We start from the raw sequence: 21348 nt of genomic DNA on the forward strand, positions 1-21348 counted from the left end.
CATCATGGATGCTTACTGTTTAAAAGCACTATATATGTATGCATTACACTCTGTTTCATCCACAGCACTTTCAGGAGTTCTTCTCCGCGTTGGCTTTGCAAGGGTTAATATTAACTATTCCAACCAAAATTATAATGAAACAGTATTGGCCACTGCAGCTTGAAGCAACAGAAAAAAAAGCAAGTAAGAGGGCCATGAGTTGCAACTGTTTTATCAAATGACTAATTCCAAGCTCAAGTATCAACTTGTAAGCCAACACAACAAGAACGTGTCACCTTTCAGCTCCATCTGCTGAAGAAGACCATTCAAAAGGTCTGGAAACAGCTAAGCAGTGCTTGAGTTGGGATTGTTTTTTTTTACACCCAATAGTTGCATTCGACATGAGCACGTGGATAAAGGTATCCATCCTTACACTGAAACGTTGGTTCTCACGTTCTCCAACACACTACACATGTTTCAACCTGTCGACGACAAATAAGGAGGAAAATAGGTTTCACCTCCAGGCTGCATCGCGTTCGCTCATCAACCGCTGTTGACAGGAGTCATGTTATTGTCCCACTCTTAATCATAATTGCCTAATTGCCTTTCAGCGCATGGCAGAATGTTTTCGTCGCTCTTTAGCTAATTGCTCTGTTGCATTCACATTCTCAGGACGACAACAAGCACAGATATCTGCACTACAGTGCGCTGTTTGGAAACAGAAATGTATTCACGGCATCTTTCTGTGAAATCTTTCATATGCAAATACGCATGTGTGCGCCTGACTCTTCTGAGGAGCTCCAAGAGGATCTCTGGGGGTTTCCTGAGCATGCCTCACGGTGTGTCTTCAGGGGGCCCTGGCAGGCAGTTGGCTATAGTGTTTCTCAATGAGGGGCAAAGAGATGCTCTCAAGATGTACGAGGACAATCTATACAAGACAAAGACAAGGAACAATGTGCTGGAGAAAGAGATACATCTTTGGGGTGCCACAAGGAGCAAGGAGGTAGGAACCAAAGTGTTCAGCTCACAGTGGGAGACATGTTTGGAGGTCGGTGTCCAGCGCCATCATTAGCACTGTCGATCTGTAAAACGTCATCCAGGGCCGCCATGACACCGGAGCGCTGCTCTAACTGGAGGGTCTCCCTGCAGGGCATGTCTTGCTAACGTCAGTCCACGAGTTCGCCCGTGGGTATGTTTATACGAGGCGCTCCACTCCCTCACCGCTCGCCGAGCGAATGCCTGAATGTGGCTCAGATTACCAGCCCCCGTCAAGCAGCCACCCGCCCAAAAAAACAAACAATCAAGACCCTCGTCCAGCCCAGACTTCGCTGTCAAAGCCAATCATTTCACCGGCAGGACAGCGACTTGCCGAATCTATTTTACTTTCATTATACTGAGCCGGAGGAGAGAGACTGTGAGAGGGGAGGCAAATTAAAAGACTCCCATAGCCCTGCATACACTCAGTTCCGATCCCATATTTAATTCAGTGATTGATTTGTTCATTAAAATACATCCCAAACCTAATTATACCATTAATAATCCAAAACCTAATGAAAAGAAATACTCTGTACTGTGTGTGTGAGAGAGAGTGAGAGAGGGAAAGAGAGAATCAGTTAGTGAGTGATAAAGAGAAGATGGAGACAAGAGGGAGACGCAGGAAGAGTTGGAGAACGAGGTCATTTCTTTCCCCTAGTTTTCGTCAACTGTGCAAACACACACAACCATTTGAGGATGTGTGGCCTGGAGTGGGTAATGTAGAAGGAGATGTAGGGTGAACTTTGACCTCCGATAAACATGAGCGAGCACATGGCCACCATGGAAACTGAGAAATGGGCAGAGATGGAGACGTAGCATGTGTGGATGGAGGAGAGACGAGGAAAGGATGAGACAGGAAGAAAAGAGAACGGAAGAAGAGAAAAGAAAAAAGAGGAAGAAAACGATATGCTAGGTGAGGAGAGGAAAGGAAAGAAGCGGAATAAAAGGGAAGGGCAGTACAGGCAAAAAGAGGAAAGAAAATGAAAAGACACAACACACCTGACACGACGTAAAGGAAGGGAACAAAAGAAAAAGATAGGAAAGGAGAAAAAACAAAGGAAAGGAAAGATGGAGACGAATAAATTAGAGGCCATTGGCACGGATCCAAAGAGACCTCTGCGTGTGTCCTGTACAATGTGAACGTGTGTGCTGCTATGCGAGCGCCAGTCATTGTGTGTGGCAGTGGGAGTGGGGCAGCCCTGAGTGTGGCTGGAGATTAATGGGGGCCATTATCTCAATGCCCAAAACACTCAGTGATGAAGAGTCACTGCCTGGCGACAGGCCTTGGCCAATCCATTTGCGGCGCAGCGGTCACCTGCCCGGGTCAGAGCCCACACACGGCGGGGTGTTTGTGCTGTTCTGGCGATGGTGGCGGGGGGTGGGGGGTGGGGGGGGGTGGATTGGCAAATTGCCACAACATTATGGCGAAATGGGAAAACGGTTTCCCTTGTCTCGCTACTGAATTGGAGGCTATGGAGCGCAATTATAAACAGCAAAGTAATGATCTCGTCGCAATGGAGAGCAATGATCACGGCAAGGAGGATGTTTCTCTGTGTTTACTGTCGAGTCTCGCCCAAAATTGCGGCGCCATTCTTCAAAGTGCTTGACGTTTCCCTCATTATCGACAATATTTACTGCCGCTGGAGGATGGAGGAGGAAACCCAAGCTGCATTACTCATGAATAGTTTTGGTAATCAAGTACTGTATGCTGTTGAAACCTTTTGAAATTGTAGATTTCCTGACTTTTGTTATCGCGTAATTATGGGATTGCTCCTTTTACTCAAAGGAAAACAATACTTTTTTCAATCTTATTTCTGTCTGTTTAACATGAAGCTGGACCTGACAACCAGTTAGTTTAGCTTTCCTAGCTTAGCATAGCATAAAGTTAAGCTAAAACAGCTAGCCTGTGTCTGAAAGTAACAACATCTGACTGAGCCTGCAGCATTTTGCTATCTTTGGACAGAGCCAGGCTAGCTGTTCCCCCTGTGTCCAGTATCTATGCTAAGCTAAGCTAACTGGGTGCTGGCTCCCAACTATTCCTTTAAATAAAGCCCCTCAATAATTCCTCTACCGGTACTCACAATATACGATATAACATAAAGTACTTTGGTAAATGTATCCACTACAAACCCATGTCCCAGACCTGCTCTTAAAATATGTTTTACATTTTTATTTAATTTTTTATTATTTTATTTTTTATTTTTTACCTTTCTCTGTGTATATAATGTATTGACCCTAGGGTCACATTGTGTTTTTTATGCTTTTAAATGTCTGCTCTGTTAAGCGCAAATAAAATTCATTCATTCATTCAGTCATTCATCATATGGCCCTCAGAATTCTGTAAAGATCTTTTTTTTACTCTCTCTGTGTTATTTAGTTGAATACCTCCTTTATTCTCTCCTCCATCTTAACAACATACTTTTCAAAGCCAACTGAAGACCAAGGGAAAATGATTTCCCCCTTTGCTAGAAAATTGTGTCTCTTCGTAAGGATGCTGTTTATCCTGGAGGACAGGCTCCCTATCATTACCTTGAGAGTGAAAAGATCCCTCAGAGAAGAGGGCTCCGAGTTATTTATTGGGCTCACATGCCCAAACACACACAGGCACGTGTTCGGATACACACCGAGGCGAATGGGGAGACAGGTTACTGCTCACGGACACACCGCAGAGACTGTCTTTTTCTGGCTTGAAAAAAATCGCTCGGGGCCACGTGATGGAAGATCCATGAGGCTAATAAAACAGAAGAAACAAGCTTTCTGGCTTTAATGCTGTGAGCATTTAGCTCGACTCCCGTGTGCTCGGGTTGACCGGTCTGGAGCACATGCTGCTAAATGGACTCCCTGCTGTAACTGGGAACACATGGCTGTATCAGTAAGGAGTGGAATCAGCATTTAATCAAATCCACCCATGAGCAGTTTGGCGCAGTTTCTAGCCCCGCTAGCGACATGGCTCTCAGGATGGCCAGTTGGACTATTGGATTGACTGCCATGGAATTTTGTAAAGCCCTAATAAATACTCTATACTCTAAACAAATGAAAATAATGACGTTACACGTGTAATCCTGAGAGATGCGTCTCCATATTGACAGAAATGGAAGCAATAATGGAAAGGATAGCAGGGAAATAAACCACACAGACTCCACTGATTTGATTCCCAAATCCACTCGATGGAAACTAATCATCAAGTCTTTGATTTCCAATCAATCACTCAAGCACCTTCATCCACACTCTCCACGCAGCCACGAGACGGAACTGCAGTTCTTGCAGTGGATCACAATCAAACTTCTTCAGCGCTGGATGTCGCCGTGCCGTGCGGGGGTCGAGGAAAGGTTGTGAATAATACTCCCTCTTGCTCTTCCTCACTTATGGAACCACTAAGAAACTGACACTTCCCCTCTTGCCGCCACAGGTGAAATCGAATCCAATTACGGCAATAAGTACCAGCTTAAGCAACCTGCTCCCCATGCTCTTGGGAATCATCCATCATGGGGAAATAAAGGGTTAAGACCTCCCACAATAACCCCCCCCCCCCACCCCGTGAAACCACAGCGCTCATCCCCGACTTAGACAGATATATTGCCTTTAACGATGACCAGTATGAATCAATTCCAATAGTCCGACTCACGAAGAGGACATTTTCTGAACGACGGCACAGCGGGTCATTTACGAACACGCAATTTACGGGTTGACTGTTTGTAAGGAGCTCGTCTGAAGTCTTACAAACAGCTGAGATCTCAACACGGTCTTAAACTCCAGATGTGACGCACTACACTTTCTTTTACCGACATCATATATGCATCTCTGTTAAGCTGGTCCCAGCTGATCCAGGGCTCCCTCGCCCACACCTGGTAATTTATCTGATCAGGGATCGGATGAACGCCACAACTGTGTGACTGCATGTTTGGAAAATCCCCGGAGGCAATTTGTCCCAGTCACCTTGAATGTGACGGGGAGTTCTATGCCTCATTTCTGTGTAATTTAGTGTCACTTCAGCGGGGCCGCGATCACAGGAACACAGCATTCCGTGATATCGGGGAGCTATTCAATATGCTCAAGAGGCACAAAGCTATGAATAACTAACACAAGTGAAGCGGCGTCACCTCTGTGCTTCCGTTGCAACGGGGGAAATTGTTTAACATAATGCCGTTGTGGTGAATGGATCAGTGGCCTGCAGGAAAGCAACACACGAAGTATTTGGTTTGACCAGTAAAAAAAATGACTGACTGCAATTGTAGATGCACTGGAAGCAGGGAGCTGAAAGCTCATTGGGAAGAACCGTCCATCTTCACAACACACATTAGCAAAACGGCACGAAAACTAATCTCGTCGAATATTAACAGTTGTTGTTTTGTCTAAAATCCTATCAGGCTGATCAGTGCCAGCGGTAAATCAGCCCGGGGGGGGGGGGGGGTCTCTGTGTCACAGCAGATGCCTGCACATCATGTAATAGCACCCGACTGCCATCCCAGAGTTATAACTCAGCAGTGGAGCAGTCTGGCTGCGTGTAGACTTCGTTTGCAAAGAAAACAGGAATGTTCTTTTTGGGTAAGCAAAAAGCACACACACTATTTCGAGCCCTACTGCTGTTTTCGACGAATCCGGGGCGCAGATTTTTGTTTGTGTGGCAGAGAAGGGGTGTTTAATTAGTTGATTCCTGGCGCCGTCACTCATTCCCCCCCGAGAGAATAATGCGTGTTGATGCTCCTCTAAGACGGAGTTCAAAGCAAACTAGGCATGTTGCTGCGGAACAACGTCAGTGGCCCTCCGTGTCACTGTGAAGGGTTGTGGAAGTGATCAGCATGTCAAGCAGTGAGGATAATTAGGATCAACGGGGGTGAACTGGAGGAGATTATTACTCAGAAGTCAACAACAATAGACCGTATCGCAAAACTGCAGCTCACATTTTGCAGAGATCTTGACACAATGCCACAGAAAAAACAGAAAAAGTGACTGAGATCAGACACATGGTGAAAGCACGACACCGTTTTGAAACGCTGTTGAAATAAGAATTTGGAACGGACAATAATATCACGTCTCTGCAAAATTCTACGTGTCACCATCCGTCACATTCTGGCTTGAGGGGGAAAAGAAAAGCTCACGCAACATTAACACAAATATCTATTACAACCCTCACACCTGCCAACACGTATACGGTGCAGCAGCAGCCACGTCCCCCGTCTCGTCTGACCGGACCGCCGTCTCTTACCTTGGCGATCTGGACACACCAGTTGAGCAGCAGCTGCGAGCCGATGTTGTCCTTGTGCTCGTGCACGTAGTCGAGGAGGCAGCCGTGGGGCATGAGCTGGGTGACCAGCTGGATGGTGGGGCTCAGGCAGACGCCCAGCAGACGCACCAGGTGGGGGTGCTCCATGCTGGCCATGATCAGGGCCTCCTGGGTGAGAGGGGGGGGGGGGGGGGAAGCGGGACAAAGAGGGACTAAGAAGGTTGTTGCATTTCAGTTCGTCCTCTGTTTCCCAAAACATAATTTATCAACTGTGGCAAACAGAGTAATCTGTATAATCAGTGACTGAACTTCAAGCTTGGTGATCGGACGTTCTTGCTAAAATGCGCCTTGGGAGTCTATTGCATCTATTGCCCATGGATACGACTTCCTTCTGCAGCTGGAGTTCGATGCATGAATTTAGACTTGTGGAATGATGACTATATCTGCATGCAAAGCATCTGTCCACAGAGTATTCCCACTGTGCGAGACAATCCTGCAGAAATCCCCTTCAAAGCTGCACAAACGCAGCCCTTTTCATGTATATTTGAACATGCATGAAACACAGAGGTTCTTAGCCGTTACACCGCCGAGCGAGAGTCACCGCGTGTCTGATGTCAAAGGCTTTCTCCCCACTTTGATATGGCGTGCAAAATGCATTTGCCGTCTCATCTCTCTCATCCCTTCCTGCGGCAGATGGCCGAAGAGGTTTTGAACATTTGGGACTCAACGGCGGGTAATTGTTATTGCGGCGCCGCAAGCAGAAGGATGTGTGGTGGTGATGAAGTGTTATGATAGGCGAGGGCTGGTACTCGTGGCCGGCGTGAACGTGCATTATGGCTGAGCAGAAGCTGCAACCCGGAGTCGCTGCTTCAAAACGCTCACTTCAGTCGCTCCCCCCTCGTCTCCTATTGCCTCTCTCGTTCGCACGCTCTCGCATGTGGACACACTCTCTTGGCAGCTCTCCGAAACACTCCACGCTCGCACACTCAAGGACACAGTTGCACTCCCTCTTGCTGTGTCTGCGCGAGGCAAACGGTCGAGGAGGAGGAGGAGGAGGAGGAGGAGGAGGAGGAGGAGGAGGAAGAGGAGGAGGTGGTGTATATCCAGGCTCGGCCCCCGGGGCAGTTGATATATAGATGACGTGCCTTTTTCAAATTCAGGTGCTGAAGAATGAGCTTGGAGGGGAGAGTGGTGGCGGTGTAGGTGTGAGTAGATTAATTCTAAACAGGAGAGAGGGGGGGGGGGGGGCAATAGGCCGTAGAGAGGCTTTTGGCACCATCAGTGGCCTGATTTAAACAGAGTCTCGCAGCCCAAGGTAGTGCCACTACATCTCCACTTCATAAAATGCATACCTCGGGATGAAGGGAGGAAGTAGGCGGGAGGGAGGGGAAGAGCGAAGGAGGACACCTGTGTGTGTGTGTGTGTGTAACAGAAAGGAGAAGAAGCGCTTTTATTCTCGCTGTGATCCCAAAAGACCCGCGACTCGTAACCCATGTCTGGCTATACGTTTGCACCGGCGCTCCACTCCCGGTGCAAACATGACGAGGTCTTGTGTGTGTGTGTGTGTGTGTGTGTTTTGGTTTTGGTCTCCCTGAGCGCTGACCTCCATTACTGCCGGCTGACCCGCCTCTCCAATCTAGCTCACTTGCTTACTCCCCCTCACACACGCATACACACACGTGAAAGTGTGTGTCTGCATCGATATGCACTAATTTAGTGCGCTATATTAGGCTTTTGCATTTCACATGGAATAATCAACCCGCTCACTCAAAATTCACATTTCTGCCAACACAAACAAATCAGCCTGCAGCTCGCGCATACAAGGCCGCCACCACCTGGGGAGCCTTTTGTTGTAAAGTGCTCGCCGTTTGGTGATTGGTGTTTATGTGTGTGGATTTTCGGAGTGTGTTTTGGAGCTGGCACTCCAGTGGCCAGTTTCCCAGCGGCGAGGCGTGAGCCTGCCTTTAGATTGCTGTTTAACAAGCCGGCAGGCCGAGCACATTGGCTCTGGATGGACAGAGGCCCCCCGCTGGGAGAAACAGGGGGAAGAGGAAGGGAGGGAAAGAAGGGAGAGGAGGGAGGTGGAAGGAAGATGCAGGGAGAGAATAGAAGATTAAAAAAAGGGCAGAAAGGGAAATAAAAGATGGAAGCACAGCCATCTTGTTTCAGTCACACGGCAATTCACTGTAATTTATGGCCTATGAAAAAGTCCAAGGCGACATGTTCCATAGGCTTGTTTTGTCTGACCAATGTCTTAACACCCACAGATTTATGTTTCTGAGATGCTGGACCAGAAGCAGAAGCAGCAGAAGCAGAAGTAGAAGCAGAAGCAGAAGAAGAAGAAGAAGAAGAAGAAGAAGAAGAAGAAGAAGAAGAAGAAGAAGAAGAAGAAGAAAAGATGGAGTTGGAAGAAGTTGGATGCAGTGCTGCAGAAGATTTAAACAGATGGGCAAACATCCAAAACAATATTGAGGATGAACTACCATCCTTTTTGCAAAACCTGGTGATAAGTAAACTGCGGTGTGAAAGGAAAGATGGGTAAAAGAGGGAGGAAGAGGGGAAGAAAGGACAGAGGAGAGAGGTGACGAAGATAAGGCAGGAAGAGTTGGAAACTTCCCATGCTTGTTCCCTCCCTCCTCCTCTGTCGCTCCTGGATTCCAATAAAGCCATATCTCATAAACAAGTGCTGTTTTTTAATAGAGTCTCGTTCAATACACGCCTGGCTGTACGGCACAGTGGAGTTAGGGTTATTACCGTCTCCGACTGAGATGGTACTCTCGTAAGGATTTATCGGCGAATGCACAATCAGAGTGACACAGGCTCGGGCAGGTCTCGAACACCGAGCCGCCGCCATATAAACACTCACGTCCATGAACTCCACGTTGGCTTTGGGGCCCGTGGTCTCGTTGAGGATTTTAATAGCCACGGGGATCTTCACCGTCTCACCTTCCGGGACCCAGATGCCCTGAAACACACAAGTAATCCCCCATAAACACAGTCTCAGTCAACACCCACAGCCGAGGCGCTTCATTCCTCAAATTAAAATAAAAGATGAAACACTTCTACTCACCGTATATGGTGCCGGAATAGACCCAAGCGCAGAGCTTTGGATCATAACATGGCGATAAATTCATGTTTCACTATGTATGCAGATTAATTGTATTAAAGTATGGCGATAAAAGCAAATAGGCCCATCAGCACAGTAATAGAGAGGAACGTAAAGCTGGGGGTAGAGAATGCCGGATTTATTCACTGAGTTTGCCGAGTTTCGGGGTGGCGTGAATAAGTCTGCCAAGGGCAGGGAAGTTGGCAAGCGAACAGCCGTTCCTGTTCCAGGCCCTTGAGCCGCCCTCGGCTCATGTCTGTCAGGGAACGCTGCTACAAAGGGACATGTTTACGCTTATCGTCACGCAGGGACGCTTCCACTTGAAAGAAACTTCTCGAGTGTCTTCCTCGCCTTCTAGCTGACTTGCCACTGTTTGAGATAGAATGCGGGCGGCCACATCTGAGTCAGGAGCGTGTGAAGGATGGCGGGTGCTTTGACGCAGACACACACACACACACACACACACACACACTGACCTTGTAGACGGTTCCAAAAGCTCCAGAACCCAGAATCTTGACCCTCTTCAGCTCAGTCTCTTTGAGGATCCGCAGCTGAGCCTGGTTAGGGGCCGTCCCGCTGGGCGTCAAGGGCTCCACCAGCTGACGAAAACACACATGCAAACTGTTATTCGTGTGTTCGTCACCTATTCTAGTGCGAAAAGAGAAAAGCAGAAAAAACATTCCTCTCGTCTTTCGCTGTAGAAGCTGAAAAGCGTGCCTCTGTTTCGCTGAATGCTCAAAACATTTCTTAAGAGCGTGCCTCGGGGTGCGATCGCTCCCTTTTAAAATAATAAGCAAAGAGATCTTGGAAAGAGAAGTGCACACACACAAAACAATTCCAATTCCAATTCAAGGTTATGACGAGCCTCCTCCGCAGGCTGGACGCCGAGCAGCGATCCCAGCAGCTGGCCGGCCACCCACCCGCCTCACCACTAGCCGCTCGGCTACTAAATATAAAAGAGCATGGAGCTGGCACCTGTAACCAAGCAGAGAAAAGACCTGAGCCAGAGGGATGGAAGAGCCACACACACACACACACGCACACACGAATATGGCAGCATGTAGTGCACATCTCTGAACACATGCAGATTACATGCATGTAGTGCAGACAAATATTGACAACACATGCAAATTCACGCTCATCAACATCAAACACTAGGGATGGAAGCACATATCCGACCACAAAACACACACACACCTACACACACACACACAAGAAGTCAATGCCTCCGATCAATACATGTCTTAATGAGCCTATCAGCCTATCGGGGTCCCTCATTCGCCGCGGTTTATCAGCGGCATAATCACCCAGCTCAGCCACGGCCATCAAACAATATAATGAGACGATATATCAGCCGCACACTTACTTAATGCGATATAAAACCATCAGCACAATAGGACCGGGGATCGCAACGCCGGGGCCGCCAGGATGGATGCCATTGCCCGCAAGCTCGGCAATGACATGTCGTTTAATGTCTGTTTGTTATGGCCCCGATGGCCTGGAGGCGCAGCGTAAGGTGTCACCGCAGGAAGGGAGTTAGCGGACGGAGAGCGAGGGATAAATACTGAGGGGAAGTGAATGAGATGACAGGAGGCGCTGTGGCAGTGAGAGCATGACTCAGGGATTGTGTAACAGTGAAAACCTCCATCTTAGTCTGCTGTGTCTTGAAACCGTATTCATCTTGAACACCAACAGTTCTTTGACAATTTGTTGGGCAAACTGTGTGTTTGATCAAAAGCTCCAGAACTGCTGGACCTCGAAGTGAAATCGTCTTTCATCAGATGCTCGATCCATGGTCAGGAATGAACCAATTAACTTGTATGTGTGCTGAAATATAGCACAAAGAAGAAACGAATGATTTTACTGGTCATAGAAAGGATTCGGTCTCGGTGCCACTTTCTAAAAGAAGCGTACTTAAAGCCCCTGAGAACAATCTCAAGTAGATTCAATATTTACAACTAAATAAGCAACAATCAAGAAGAGCTCAGCGCTCAAGAACTCGGCTCATCTGCTTCATCGCTACTCACATTTTTAAATCACATTTGATTGACGGGGACAAAAACCGCCACCGCCAACTGGCCTCACATGCACTTTTTTAAATGCTGCTGAATTCTGATTGGTGTTCTGCGAAACTATGTCTCCGTTATTGATAGATACCCCTGGAGCCCCTGGAGGGGTTTTTAAGCAATTCTCCTTGACATTCCTCTGCAAAGTACATATTGAATCTTAAAAAAGCAACATGATATGTTTAAATAAAGACACAAAGGATACAAACAACATTAACATTGATGATTAAAATGTCAACAATGACGAATGAGCACTGTCGCATAAAAATTGGCAATTAAATGACAATAACTTCTTGCCAGGTTGTGAATGTCGAACATTTAAGGACACTGACTGCAGACTTTATCGACGGCGAGAAGGACAAGCTTTTGCCACATCCATCGCATCAGCGCTGTATTAGGCCAAAGAGCATTATTTGATTTGCTGGCGCATACGCTGAAAACAAGTGAAATGGAGAGATTCAGCAAGAGAGAGGAGGAGAGGAGGTGATGGAGCAGTCCAATGAGCAGATGGCGACAGGCTGTAGCTGTTATTGTTTCATTAGGACGAAGCCGGGCCGGACTGATGAGGGGAGGAGAGGAGAGGTCTATTAACTAAGATGCACACCCATGGCCTGAACAACTCTCTGGAGCTCGTCCTCACTCGCACACACACACACACACACACACACACACACACACACACACACACCACGCCACTTTAGTTACCGGCTAATAATGCACCTTGCCTTTGCCAAATGAGCCTCACCGGTGCGCTGGACTCGGCTGCTTCATTGGACAAATGAGCAGTATGCTCAAGCCGCGAGCAGGAATACATTCACAGAATTATTCCGTATCGAATATGTAAACAACGTCCTCAGACACGCCGTTGCACTGCGAGCCCTCGGGCACAGGCTTTAATGTTGACATCCCCCACACAGAATGCCACATTCGCTGCATCGTGTAATTGAAATCAGGTGACACAAGGCTGATATCCGTTTGTTTTGATTCATATTTTTGACAACCGTTCCTGTCTATTGCAAAATACAGAACTTATGCCAAGTGCCAAATATGGATTTGTTCCTGGAAATGATTAAGTTATGCTCTCCATAGTCGGAATGGCCTGATAGTGGTGAAATTCTCTCATGAGATTTGGTTCTACTGTGTAATAAACAAACGGTACAATGCAGGACAGAAGGATCTGTCTGACGGCGTGTAAGGTCACAGAACCGAACATTTGCACCATCCTTAGTCTCCAATTTGGGATATCTTGATGGCCCAGTAAAATATTCTCGCGGGTTACATTGGACACCACAATGACACAGAGTGAGCTCATTAAGGCCATTTGCACACGATAGCGGGGGAGGCGTGCTTATCAGTATGCAAGGGCATTCATTCTTTGGTATTAGCGAGCCCATCCCAGCGGCACTTTTCCTCCGCTATCTGCATTTGAAGAGCAGCCTTTCACTTCTTAGTTACTACACATGAATTCTTGTGGAAATCTGTTTCTGCGAGACCTGGAATTGAGGACTTGGAGTTGTCTTCTTCTCTCCGAGGCTCTTTTCCTGAAGTATATATAGTCACGGGGCCCGCGACTGAAAATAAAGAGCCCGAGCACTCTCTACTGTGCCTGCACCTGATTAGCTCCCGATTGGCTGGGGCAGACCTGATCCAGCTAACCACGTAGACTCTAGAGCATTACTGGAGCTCTACAGCACCAGGCGGACATCGCTGGAAACAAGCCTGTAATGATAACCCACCATTGCACGGGGAAACTAGAAGCAGGTCAAATGGCCTTTAATGTCCCTGTAAGATTAAATTCCCTGATGCATTTGACTGTTTCATAATAAATGCATATGTTTTGTGTCTGCTTCATTTTTTCGGCTCGTATACCGAACAGAAACGCTCTCTGTGATATCCAACATGCCATTATTTGGTGTCTTTTGAATCTCCGGGACCTTGAATTAAATTTAACATGAGGTTCAGGGTATTTCAACAATGCCCGGCTGTGCTGCATGCATTTGTAATGACATCCCATGCCTCCGTTCAGCCGGGCCCGCCCCTTTGGCGAACAACGGGAGCTGTCCAGCTCCCCTGAATGCTGAAATCCTTCTTGGGGGAAAGCAGAAGAGAAGCGCGTAAGCAGCGTGAGAGCTGTCCACAGCCTGTGGTGCTGAAACACTCGCACGGCCCGTGTCTGTACAAAGCAGCTGGAAGAAGACCTTCCAAGTGCATTAGTCCCGCTTTATTGGGTTGGGGTTAAAGTTCAAGGCCTGGGAGCTGCAACAGTGGGGCGACTCTGCTGTTTGTGCTGTCGCTCCCTGCGAGCAAAGCAATTCATGTTCAGGGGATTCTTTAAGAGGCACCACAGTGTGAGATTGGCTTTTTTTGTTTCCTTTCTTTTTTTTTTTACAAAGTCTATGTTTCTGTCAAGGTGAAAGAGAGAGGGGAAGAAACAACAAAAACAGGATGACAGAGTAAAAAGATAGAAGAATAAAGTGCTTATTCTCAAGGGAGACAGACGGATAAATGGACTTGCAGAGATCAAAATGGAGAACACAAAAGGGAAAAATAGAAGGTGAGGATGCGAGAACAGACAGAGGCAGAGAATATTAAAACAAAGACAACGTTAAAGAAATGAAGTCGTGGCGCATTTTGCGAGTCAACACAGCCTTCACACGTGTCCTTGATATGGAAATGGCGGCTGAGTGCTCAGATCACGTTCTGACAGCGTGCACTGGAGGCATCGCTTTCCTGTCTGACACAAGAGGTGATCTCTCTGTTTAAAAAAGCTATGGCAGATAGGGGGGGGGGGGGGGTGTCCCTGAACCATCGCTGTCCCCAAACCCCCTCATCCAGACAAGCTTGATCTCCGTGCACATTCGCCAGCCGTCCAGAGCATATCGTGAGGTTTCATCAGCCAGAAAGAGGTTTGTGGAAAGTGTGATACAGGCTGCAAGGAGCACAGTTTCTTTTTTTTAAACAGCATTCAGATAGAAAGTAAACGGTTTCTGTGTGTATGCACACGGTGGAAATGCACATATTACAAGATGCAAACGGGGGCGAGAAGATCCTGCACCGCCTCTCCTTCTCTGTGACAGTACATTAGCGAATCTGCTCGGACTGAAGACTTCCCTACCGGTCAAGAGGCTGTCGGAACAGGGCCCGGGTAATTAAGATGGATGTGTGTGGCTGGGATGAGGCAGAGAGTGCCCATGGCCGCCCTCCTGCAACTCCCGTCTCTAGCCTGACAGCTGTCTATAGCACTGTAGCCTCTACCTGTAAATTATCCCAATGCAGACTGACAAGCAGCCTGCCCCACTCCTATAGGCCAGGCCACTCAGCCGACCTGCGGCGATGACATAACCACACAGGAAACATGGCGCGTCGTAGCAGCACAAAGGTGATCCACCGGAGCATCCATAAACCCTGCACTCACCGCGCCACAATCTTTGACTTTCTCCTTTGAATATAAAGTCTACTCCGCTGTCTGATGCTTCCCCACAAATGAACCCCCTTCAAGGCCAGATCGATGGCCGTGCATAACTTTAAAACCCTCTGCGCAATGCGTGGTTTGGCTAAGTACCATGGCCAAGGTTTAAAGTTTCAAGGTTTGCGTGCGAGTCTGGTTTGGTTGGCATCCATCTGGAAAAGTGCACTGCAACTTTGAGATAAAGGATTTCTAACCAACTCAAAGAAAGTGGGACACCCCGCACCCAAAAATAATGAAATATATAAATAATATGATTAGCTTATTAAGCAAACTAAAACTTTGCCTTCTTCAGTTTTTAAAACAGGGGACGATTCTTTGAGGAAGCTATTCCCAACTTCCTCTCTGGGATCAATGAAGTTCATTACACTGCGGTAATTGTCCAAAGCCATTAACCAATTCATCCTGGAGTTGCAAATGGAGCAATTAATTCTCCAATCTCCAAATGTGAAACCTCAAAGAAAAATAAACGAAGAAATAGTAAAAGTGCCGCGACGCGTATGTGCGGCAGAAACTGATTTGTTGTCGTTGTGACCCTCGACCCCTCTCACCTCCGTCTCCAGGAAGCGCCGCAGGGCCCTCTTCTTCTTGATGCTTTTGCGTCGGACAGAAACGGCCACGCTGAGCGCCAGGATGACGATGATGAATAGGCCGCCGATGATGCCAGCTGCTATTAGCGGTGTCCTGCAGAGGCGAGGGAAGAGAAGAAACATTACCATTGCTGAAACGTAAAAACAAAACAAAAGAGGCACTTGGAAAGATGCCGATGAATTCTCCAACCTGCTGTACGAATACAATATCCTCACCACTTCAGATTCAACACTCTGCTTTTAGAATCTGGACTCTTCAGCTCGATAGGCTGCCGCTTTCCTGCTCTCTTCACTCTGCACCCCTCCCTATCGGGCCTCTCTCACACGGTTATTTCCGATACGTTTCGACAGTGTTTCAACAATTCTCATTCTCTCCCGTCTGTAATGAGTACGCGAGACAACAAGGCAAGCTCAGCAACAAAAAGAACGCGACCATGTTGTCACGCTGTAAGTTAGATGTGAAAATCGCTCCAAAGGAATGAGAATGGAAAGGCGTCAACCCTTCACAAGCTGCTTCGTAATCGTCTGGAGTCAAGTCCAGCCTAAAGGTTGGGAGTTAAAAGCTCTAACGAAGGCACTAATGCTTTTGCCATTTACATAGCTCTTGCACTTGTGACTACAGTTGTGGCACCACTCACTCCTTCCATTACTCTCTTTTCCTTTATCCTTCCCCTCCTATCCGTATTCCATTTCACCCTCTCGCCAGAATCTTCACTACATCTTTTGAGAACACAACCGCATAGAAACGAAATAACACCTGCTTCTACCCCGATACCTGAAGTGCGAAGCTCTTTTCTTTGTAAAGGCCATTAGCAGCTAATGGAAGACTCTTGTACCGTGGAGCAAGGTGCCGCAGCTTTTGCCGGATCGATTCTGCCAAAACAGAAGGAGGGGGAGGGCTTGGAATTTACAAAGAGGGCTGCGGGGTCTCGACATAATGAGATATACGGCCATGTGGTGAATAGTAATCCAGCAGTTTGGAATGAATTAAATAGAGAGAGGGGGGGGGGGAATTAAAACAGATGGAATGAAAAGCAAAAAAAAGAAGAAATAGGAGCAAAGAGAAAGGGGACAAGACACAGAGAGTGTGACAGCACCAGGTGAGAGACAAGGGTGAGGACTTCTCCAATTAGGAGGAAAGGGTTTACAGCAGAACAAGCGACGCGAGGTCACCAGACGAGACGGGGGAAATAATGCCACCTTGTGAGCAAAAGGACAACTCTGGGAATAGTGACTCAGCAGAAGCCTACCAGGGGAAAATAACAAAAAGGTCTCATTTCCTCTGTTAAATAGGAGCTCGAGACCCCCTTTTAATGGCTGTGCTGGTTTGGCTGAATTCTAATGAGTTCAACACTCTTTAGAGTTTGCTCCAACTGTAAAGATCACTTGTTTTTATGGGCATTTTTAATAAGTTCTGTTCTGTTTTGCCTTCAGGCTAATTAGGTCTTTCTCTAAATTGACCCTTTGCTGAGCCTGCTAGAAACGGGACGTTTTCGAGATGTTTGTCATTAACCACCGCTCGCGGCAAATCAACTCAAGCTGGAAAAATTGAGAAAATGGGAAAACAATTGCATGAGAGTCTGTGGAGCTGGCCGATGTCACGCTACGATTGGCCAGTCTGTATTCGACGGCTTGGACTTAGCGAAAGGTCAGTACTTGGCTGTTGTTGATTTTCCATTCGTTTATATTATCATAAGAGTAATAGCTTACTTGGTTACTTGTAGTAGTAGAAGTAGTACAGTAATCTAGTAATCGCAGCATTAGAATGACAAAAAAAGCTGAATATTTTCACTCTCTTTCATCATTAAAACGACAGTCCACTGACACATTTGAATAAATGTTACTAGTGGCACAAATTAGGCCACGAGATTCACGCCGGAGCAAAACATTCCATCAATTACAGGATTCAAAAAGTGTCTGCAGTCTGCTTTTAATGAGTATCCTGAGAGAGTTTAATGAGTAGTGGCAGGGTCTGATGCTACTCTCCCAGTCCCACGTCACCAGTGTGTAACCTGAGATCTCTTACCTGTCCATCATCCCGACACAATCTTGGAGTCTTGGCCCGACGCACCTGCAGGGCAGACAAAACCAAAGAGAGATCACCCATTAAATCAGGGACGGGTTATGAGTAAACCTCGCGTTGTCTTTCTTCCACGTCGCTCAGCTGTCACCGGGCGGGGACCTGTGGAAGATTGGATCCACGAGCACGGCTGACCGCTTGTCAATATGACGGGGAGAAGCGTTCCCATGGGGAAGCGTCGTTCTTCTGCCTTTATTGAAGGCACTTCGGCATCAATTGGCAGCGGTTTCCTAAACAAAGTGCTGTGCTTTGGGGAAATGAACAGAAAAACAGTCAATTGTCTGCTTGGCTATCTATTAAAAATTTAAATCCTCTCGAGAAGTGGTGAGAAAAGAAACAAGAGACAGTAAGGATGCTCCTCCATTGAGCATTTGTCCCTCACTTCCCTTCAAGAGCTGAACCACTGAACAATGTGGCTCGATGTCGAGCACAGGGTGTAGCTGTAGTGCCACGTTAGTGGATGATTATATTCAGGCTTCTAAACAGGACTTTACCATTCATAGAAAGACAAATTCTACATGCTATAGCTCTATTGTTTGCTTCTGTGAGCCTTCTATCATTGTACTGCATGGGCAACACTTTTCCTTTTCATTAAAGACGCTATGATCAATGCTTTTTCACTCTAGTAATGAACCGACACAGAAATATCCCCTTACTCTGCAAAATTTCAGTTTTTGGTTTTCAATTGCGACAAATTGGACTTTAACAGCGTCTTTAACATCTTTAACCTCTTTCCAAACACAACGAATACTCTGTGTCTTCTTGCTCTCTCAACAATCAAAGGCACGGGAAAGGAGCGCCGAGGATTTTTTAAACAGTAGGTAAGCAGGAAGTCATTAAAGCAGACTGTTGGCTGCTCATTAATTCTACCTCCTTGAGTGGAGGACAGCAGGAAAGACACAGGGGAACGTTTTTTGAACGCTCCCGTTTGTGTGTGTGTGTGTGTGTGTGTGTGTGCTGCACGAGCACACGAGACGCAACAAATTACACGGCAAATTAGGAGAGCACGGCAACTTCGGAATTAAACCGGTGACAATTGTGGCTCCTCCAAAGTCGCTTGGTTGTCAATTAAATGTTGCACCAAATAGCTAATTAGCGATTAATCAGTGCTGATCCAATGTTGTGTGTGTGTGTGTGCGTGTGCCACATTGTTTCCTTCCTGGAGAACAAAGCAGTGGTCTGACATCAAACATCATGAGGTACAGTACACGTTGTATAATGGCTGCATGTGCCGCTGTGTGTGACCGTGATGACGAGAAGGACAAATCATCCGGTCAAACTACAATAACTAACTTCCTGTTGTTTGTATGCCACTCGCTTTCGCCTCCTGCAGTATCTTTGGCTCACATCTCTCCCCTCTTCTGCTTACCGGCCGTACCGGTGCCGCTCTGTTCCCGACTCTGACCTTTCACCTCTGTAATGTCTCACTTTGGCTCATGGCCTCAAATACCCAGACTCAGCGTCTTGTCCTGATGATAATCCAGAGCACCGGGCTGGAGGGCCGGATAAGACGACAAGGCATGATGGAGGTGTTGGCGTGTCAACGGCAGATTAGTGCTAACAGAGTCAGGGACGCGTGTGCACCTTTGCGAGTGAAAGCCACCATCTGACGAATTAAAACACATCCGCCGTCCTCTTCTTTATCACCTCACACGTCTTTCACTCTGCACTGACTGATTAATTGATTAGTTTCAGCACTGAGACTCCACAGCACCATCTTACCCCTCTACTGACAACCGTCGCTCCAAACAAGGTATGAAACCTTTGTTTTTGACAGCAAGTAGAGCAAGCTTTCCTTTCATTGTTCTGGTAGAAGCAGAATTTCTATGTTTGCTGTGCCACACTGAGAGGACTGTCCCGTAGCTACAAAAACATTCTATAATTAGGTAAATCTGGACCTGCAGTTTCATGCAGACTGGAGAATCATTTCTCTAGAAATGTATGCCCATCTGGAGCTCTTGGGGTGATGTTTCCTCCCTGGCTTACCCCTGGGTGCAGTTGGCATGGCAGGGGTGACACTCGTTGTTGGCCTTGGCGTACTTGAAGATGAAACTGTTGGCCCCCTGCAACCCATCGGGGCATTTCTCCACACAGTTGGGTCCATCTTTGAAGTGGAGGCATTTTACACATTGGTCCGGGCCCTGAAGGGAGAGCAGAACAAGGAGGAGGGAGATGAGAGGATGGGGTTTGGAGGAGGTGGTGTAGAAGGGAGGAATAAAGAAATAAGAGGGCGCAGTAAAGGGATTCGTAAGATGGAAAGAGGGGGAATCAACAGAGAGAGATACATGTTTAAAAATAATGGGCAAGGAGGTGAAGGTAGTAAAGTTAAGGGAAAAAGCAAGACGGAAGAATGGAGGTATAGAAAATATATGAGGAGAGAATAGAATTGAGCAGGATCAAACTCAAACCTGGCGAATCAGGTCAATTTGCTCACTTCCTACCACGGCTAATGTGGCCGGCAGGACCCACATGAATAGCATTCAGGGATTTATAATGTGTTGAGCACAATTGCCAGCAGTGTATTCCGCTGCAGCCCTGTTCAAATTGGCAGAAACGCATCAGGAATCGGGTCGTGTCAAAGCGCGGCGCGTCGAATTCGATGGAGATGACAAGTGGTGACTGAGCACGAGCTCAGCTGCAGCGGGATCATGAATAAGTAAGATGGATGGTGGTGTGTGTGTGTGTGTGTATGAAAGAAGACAAACACTGACTGTGCTCGGTGTGTGTTTACGCGCGGGTTTGAAGCGTCGCCTGTGTTGACTGAAGTGCGATCGCAGTGTGTGAACTCACAATCGCGTACACGTGTGTGTGTGTGTGTGCAAGACTTGTTGTCAAGACGCACTGTTGTATTCTGGGAGTTTCTCGCGCCGCGCACTGTTGCTAATGACGACCACAGTGACCTGATGGACAGCCTCTCACAGTTTGACACATGGAGACACACGCCATCAAAAAACATTATTCTCACTTTGCATGCGAGTGTGTGTGTGTGTGCGCATACAGATGTCTGAACGCACCGGAGTATGTCTGTGTCTGCCGTGTGCATGTGTATTTGTGTGTGAGAGCGCCTGTGGATGATTGACTCCGGTGTTATTTACGACTCAGCTGTGACCAGCAACTCAAAGTCAGCCGCCTCTCTGTGCATCCTTGAGGAGTCTCCCCCCCTCCTCATCCCTTATTCTCTCTCTCTCTCTCTCTCTCGCCCTCTCACTCCAGGGACAGTCATAAAAGGTTACTCACACAATGCTAAATTCCCCAAAGGAAGTCATGCGGCGCATTCCGATACAACTTTCTGGAATGTAGCACTCGTCAGTATTTGTGGCACCAGGTTGAAAATGAACGACATGTTTACCCTTATATGAGAACACGTCAATGCTTTTTTTTCCCTTTTCTTTTTTATCAGATGCAGCTCTTCTAACATTTTAACGGGAATTCCCAACATTTTGGAGGCTTGGTGCGATCACATCCGAGACTCTAAAAGTGACTTTACGGGAAGGTCAGAAACTAATCTCATTTTTTGCTGTTTTGAGTGTATGTATGTGCGCTTGCCAAAAAGCATGCCTCCGAAAGTAGCCACAGTAGTTTATCATTCCTCCCATTAACCTAGCACTCACCTTTGCAAACACAGCACTTATATCTTCTGAGATGCTGTGCGCAAAACAGATAGACAGATAAACAGATAGACTCCCACAAAAATAAGTTGGAAATCCACTTAAGCACGCACAAGATACGGGACTTTATCTTTGAGCAGAAAAATGAGGAGTGGTTTTAATATAAAAGTCAAAAAAAAAAAAAGTGCGAGGGT

At 47.1% G+C, this 21348-nt stretch overlaps 1 protein-coding gene across 1 annotated transcript in view; it reads right to left on the minus strand.

The window, feature by feature from the left end:
- Window positions 1–21348, minus strand: part of LOC306797144 (receptor tyrosine-protein kinase erbB-4-like) — a 92861-nt gene that overhangs the window by 18388 nt on the left and 53125 nt on the right. The window contains exons 14-19 of the mRNA XM_079296343.1: window positions 19533–19687; window positions 17493–17537; window positions 15428–15560; window positions 9821–9943; window positions 9105–9203; window positions 6221–6406 (exon numbers count right to left, since the gene is read on the minus strand). Coding sequence (XP_079152469.1) covers window positions 6221–6406; window positions 9105–9203; window positions 9821–9943; window positions 15428–15560; window positions 17493–17537; window positions 19533–19687 — 741 coding nt within the window. The remainder of the gene's footprint in view (window positions 1–6220; window positions 6407–9104; window positions 9204–9820; window positions 9944–15427; window positions 15561–17492; window positions 17538–19532; window positions 19688–21348) is intronic.

This window comes from Melanostigma gelatinosum (genome assembly GCF_949748355.1).
Source record: "Melanostigma gelatinosum genome assembly, chromosome: 24".
NCBI lineage: Eukaryota > Metazoa > Chordata > Actinopteri > Perciformes > Zoarcidae > Melanostigma > Melanostigma gelatinosum.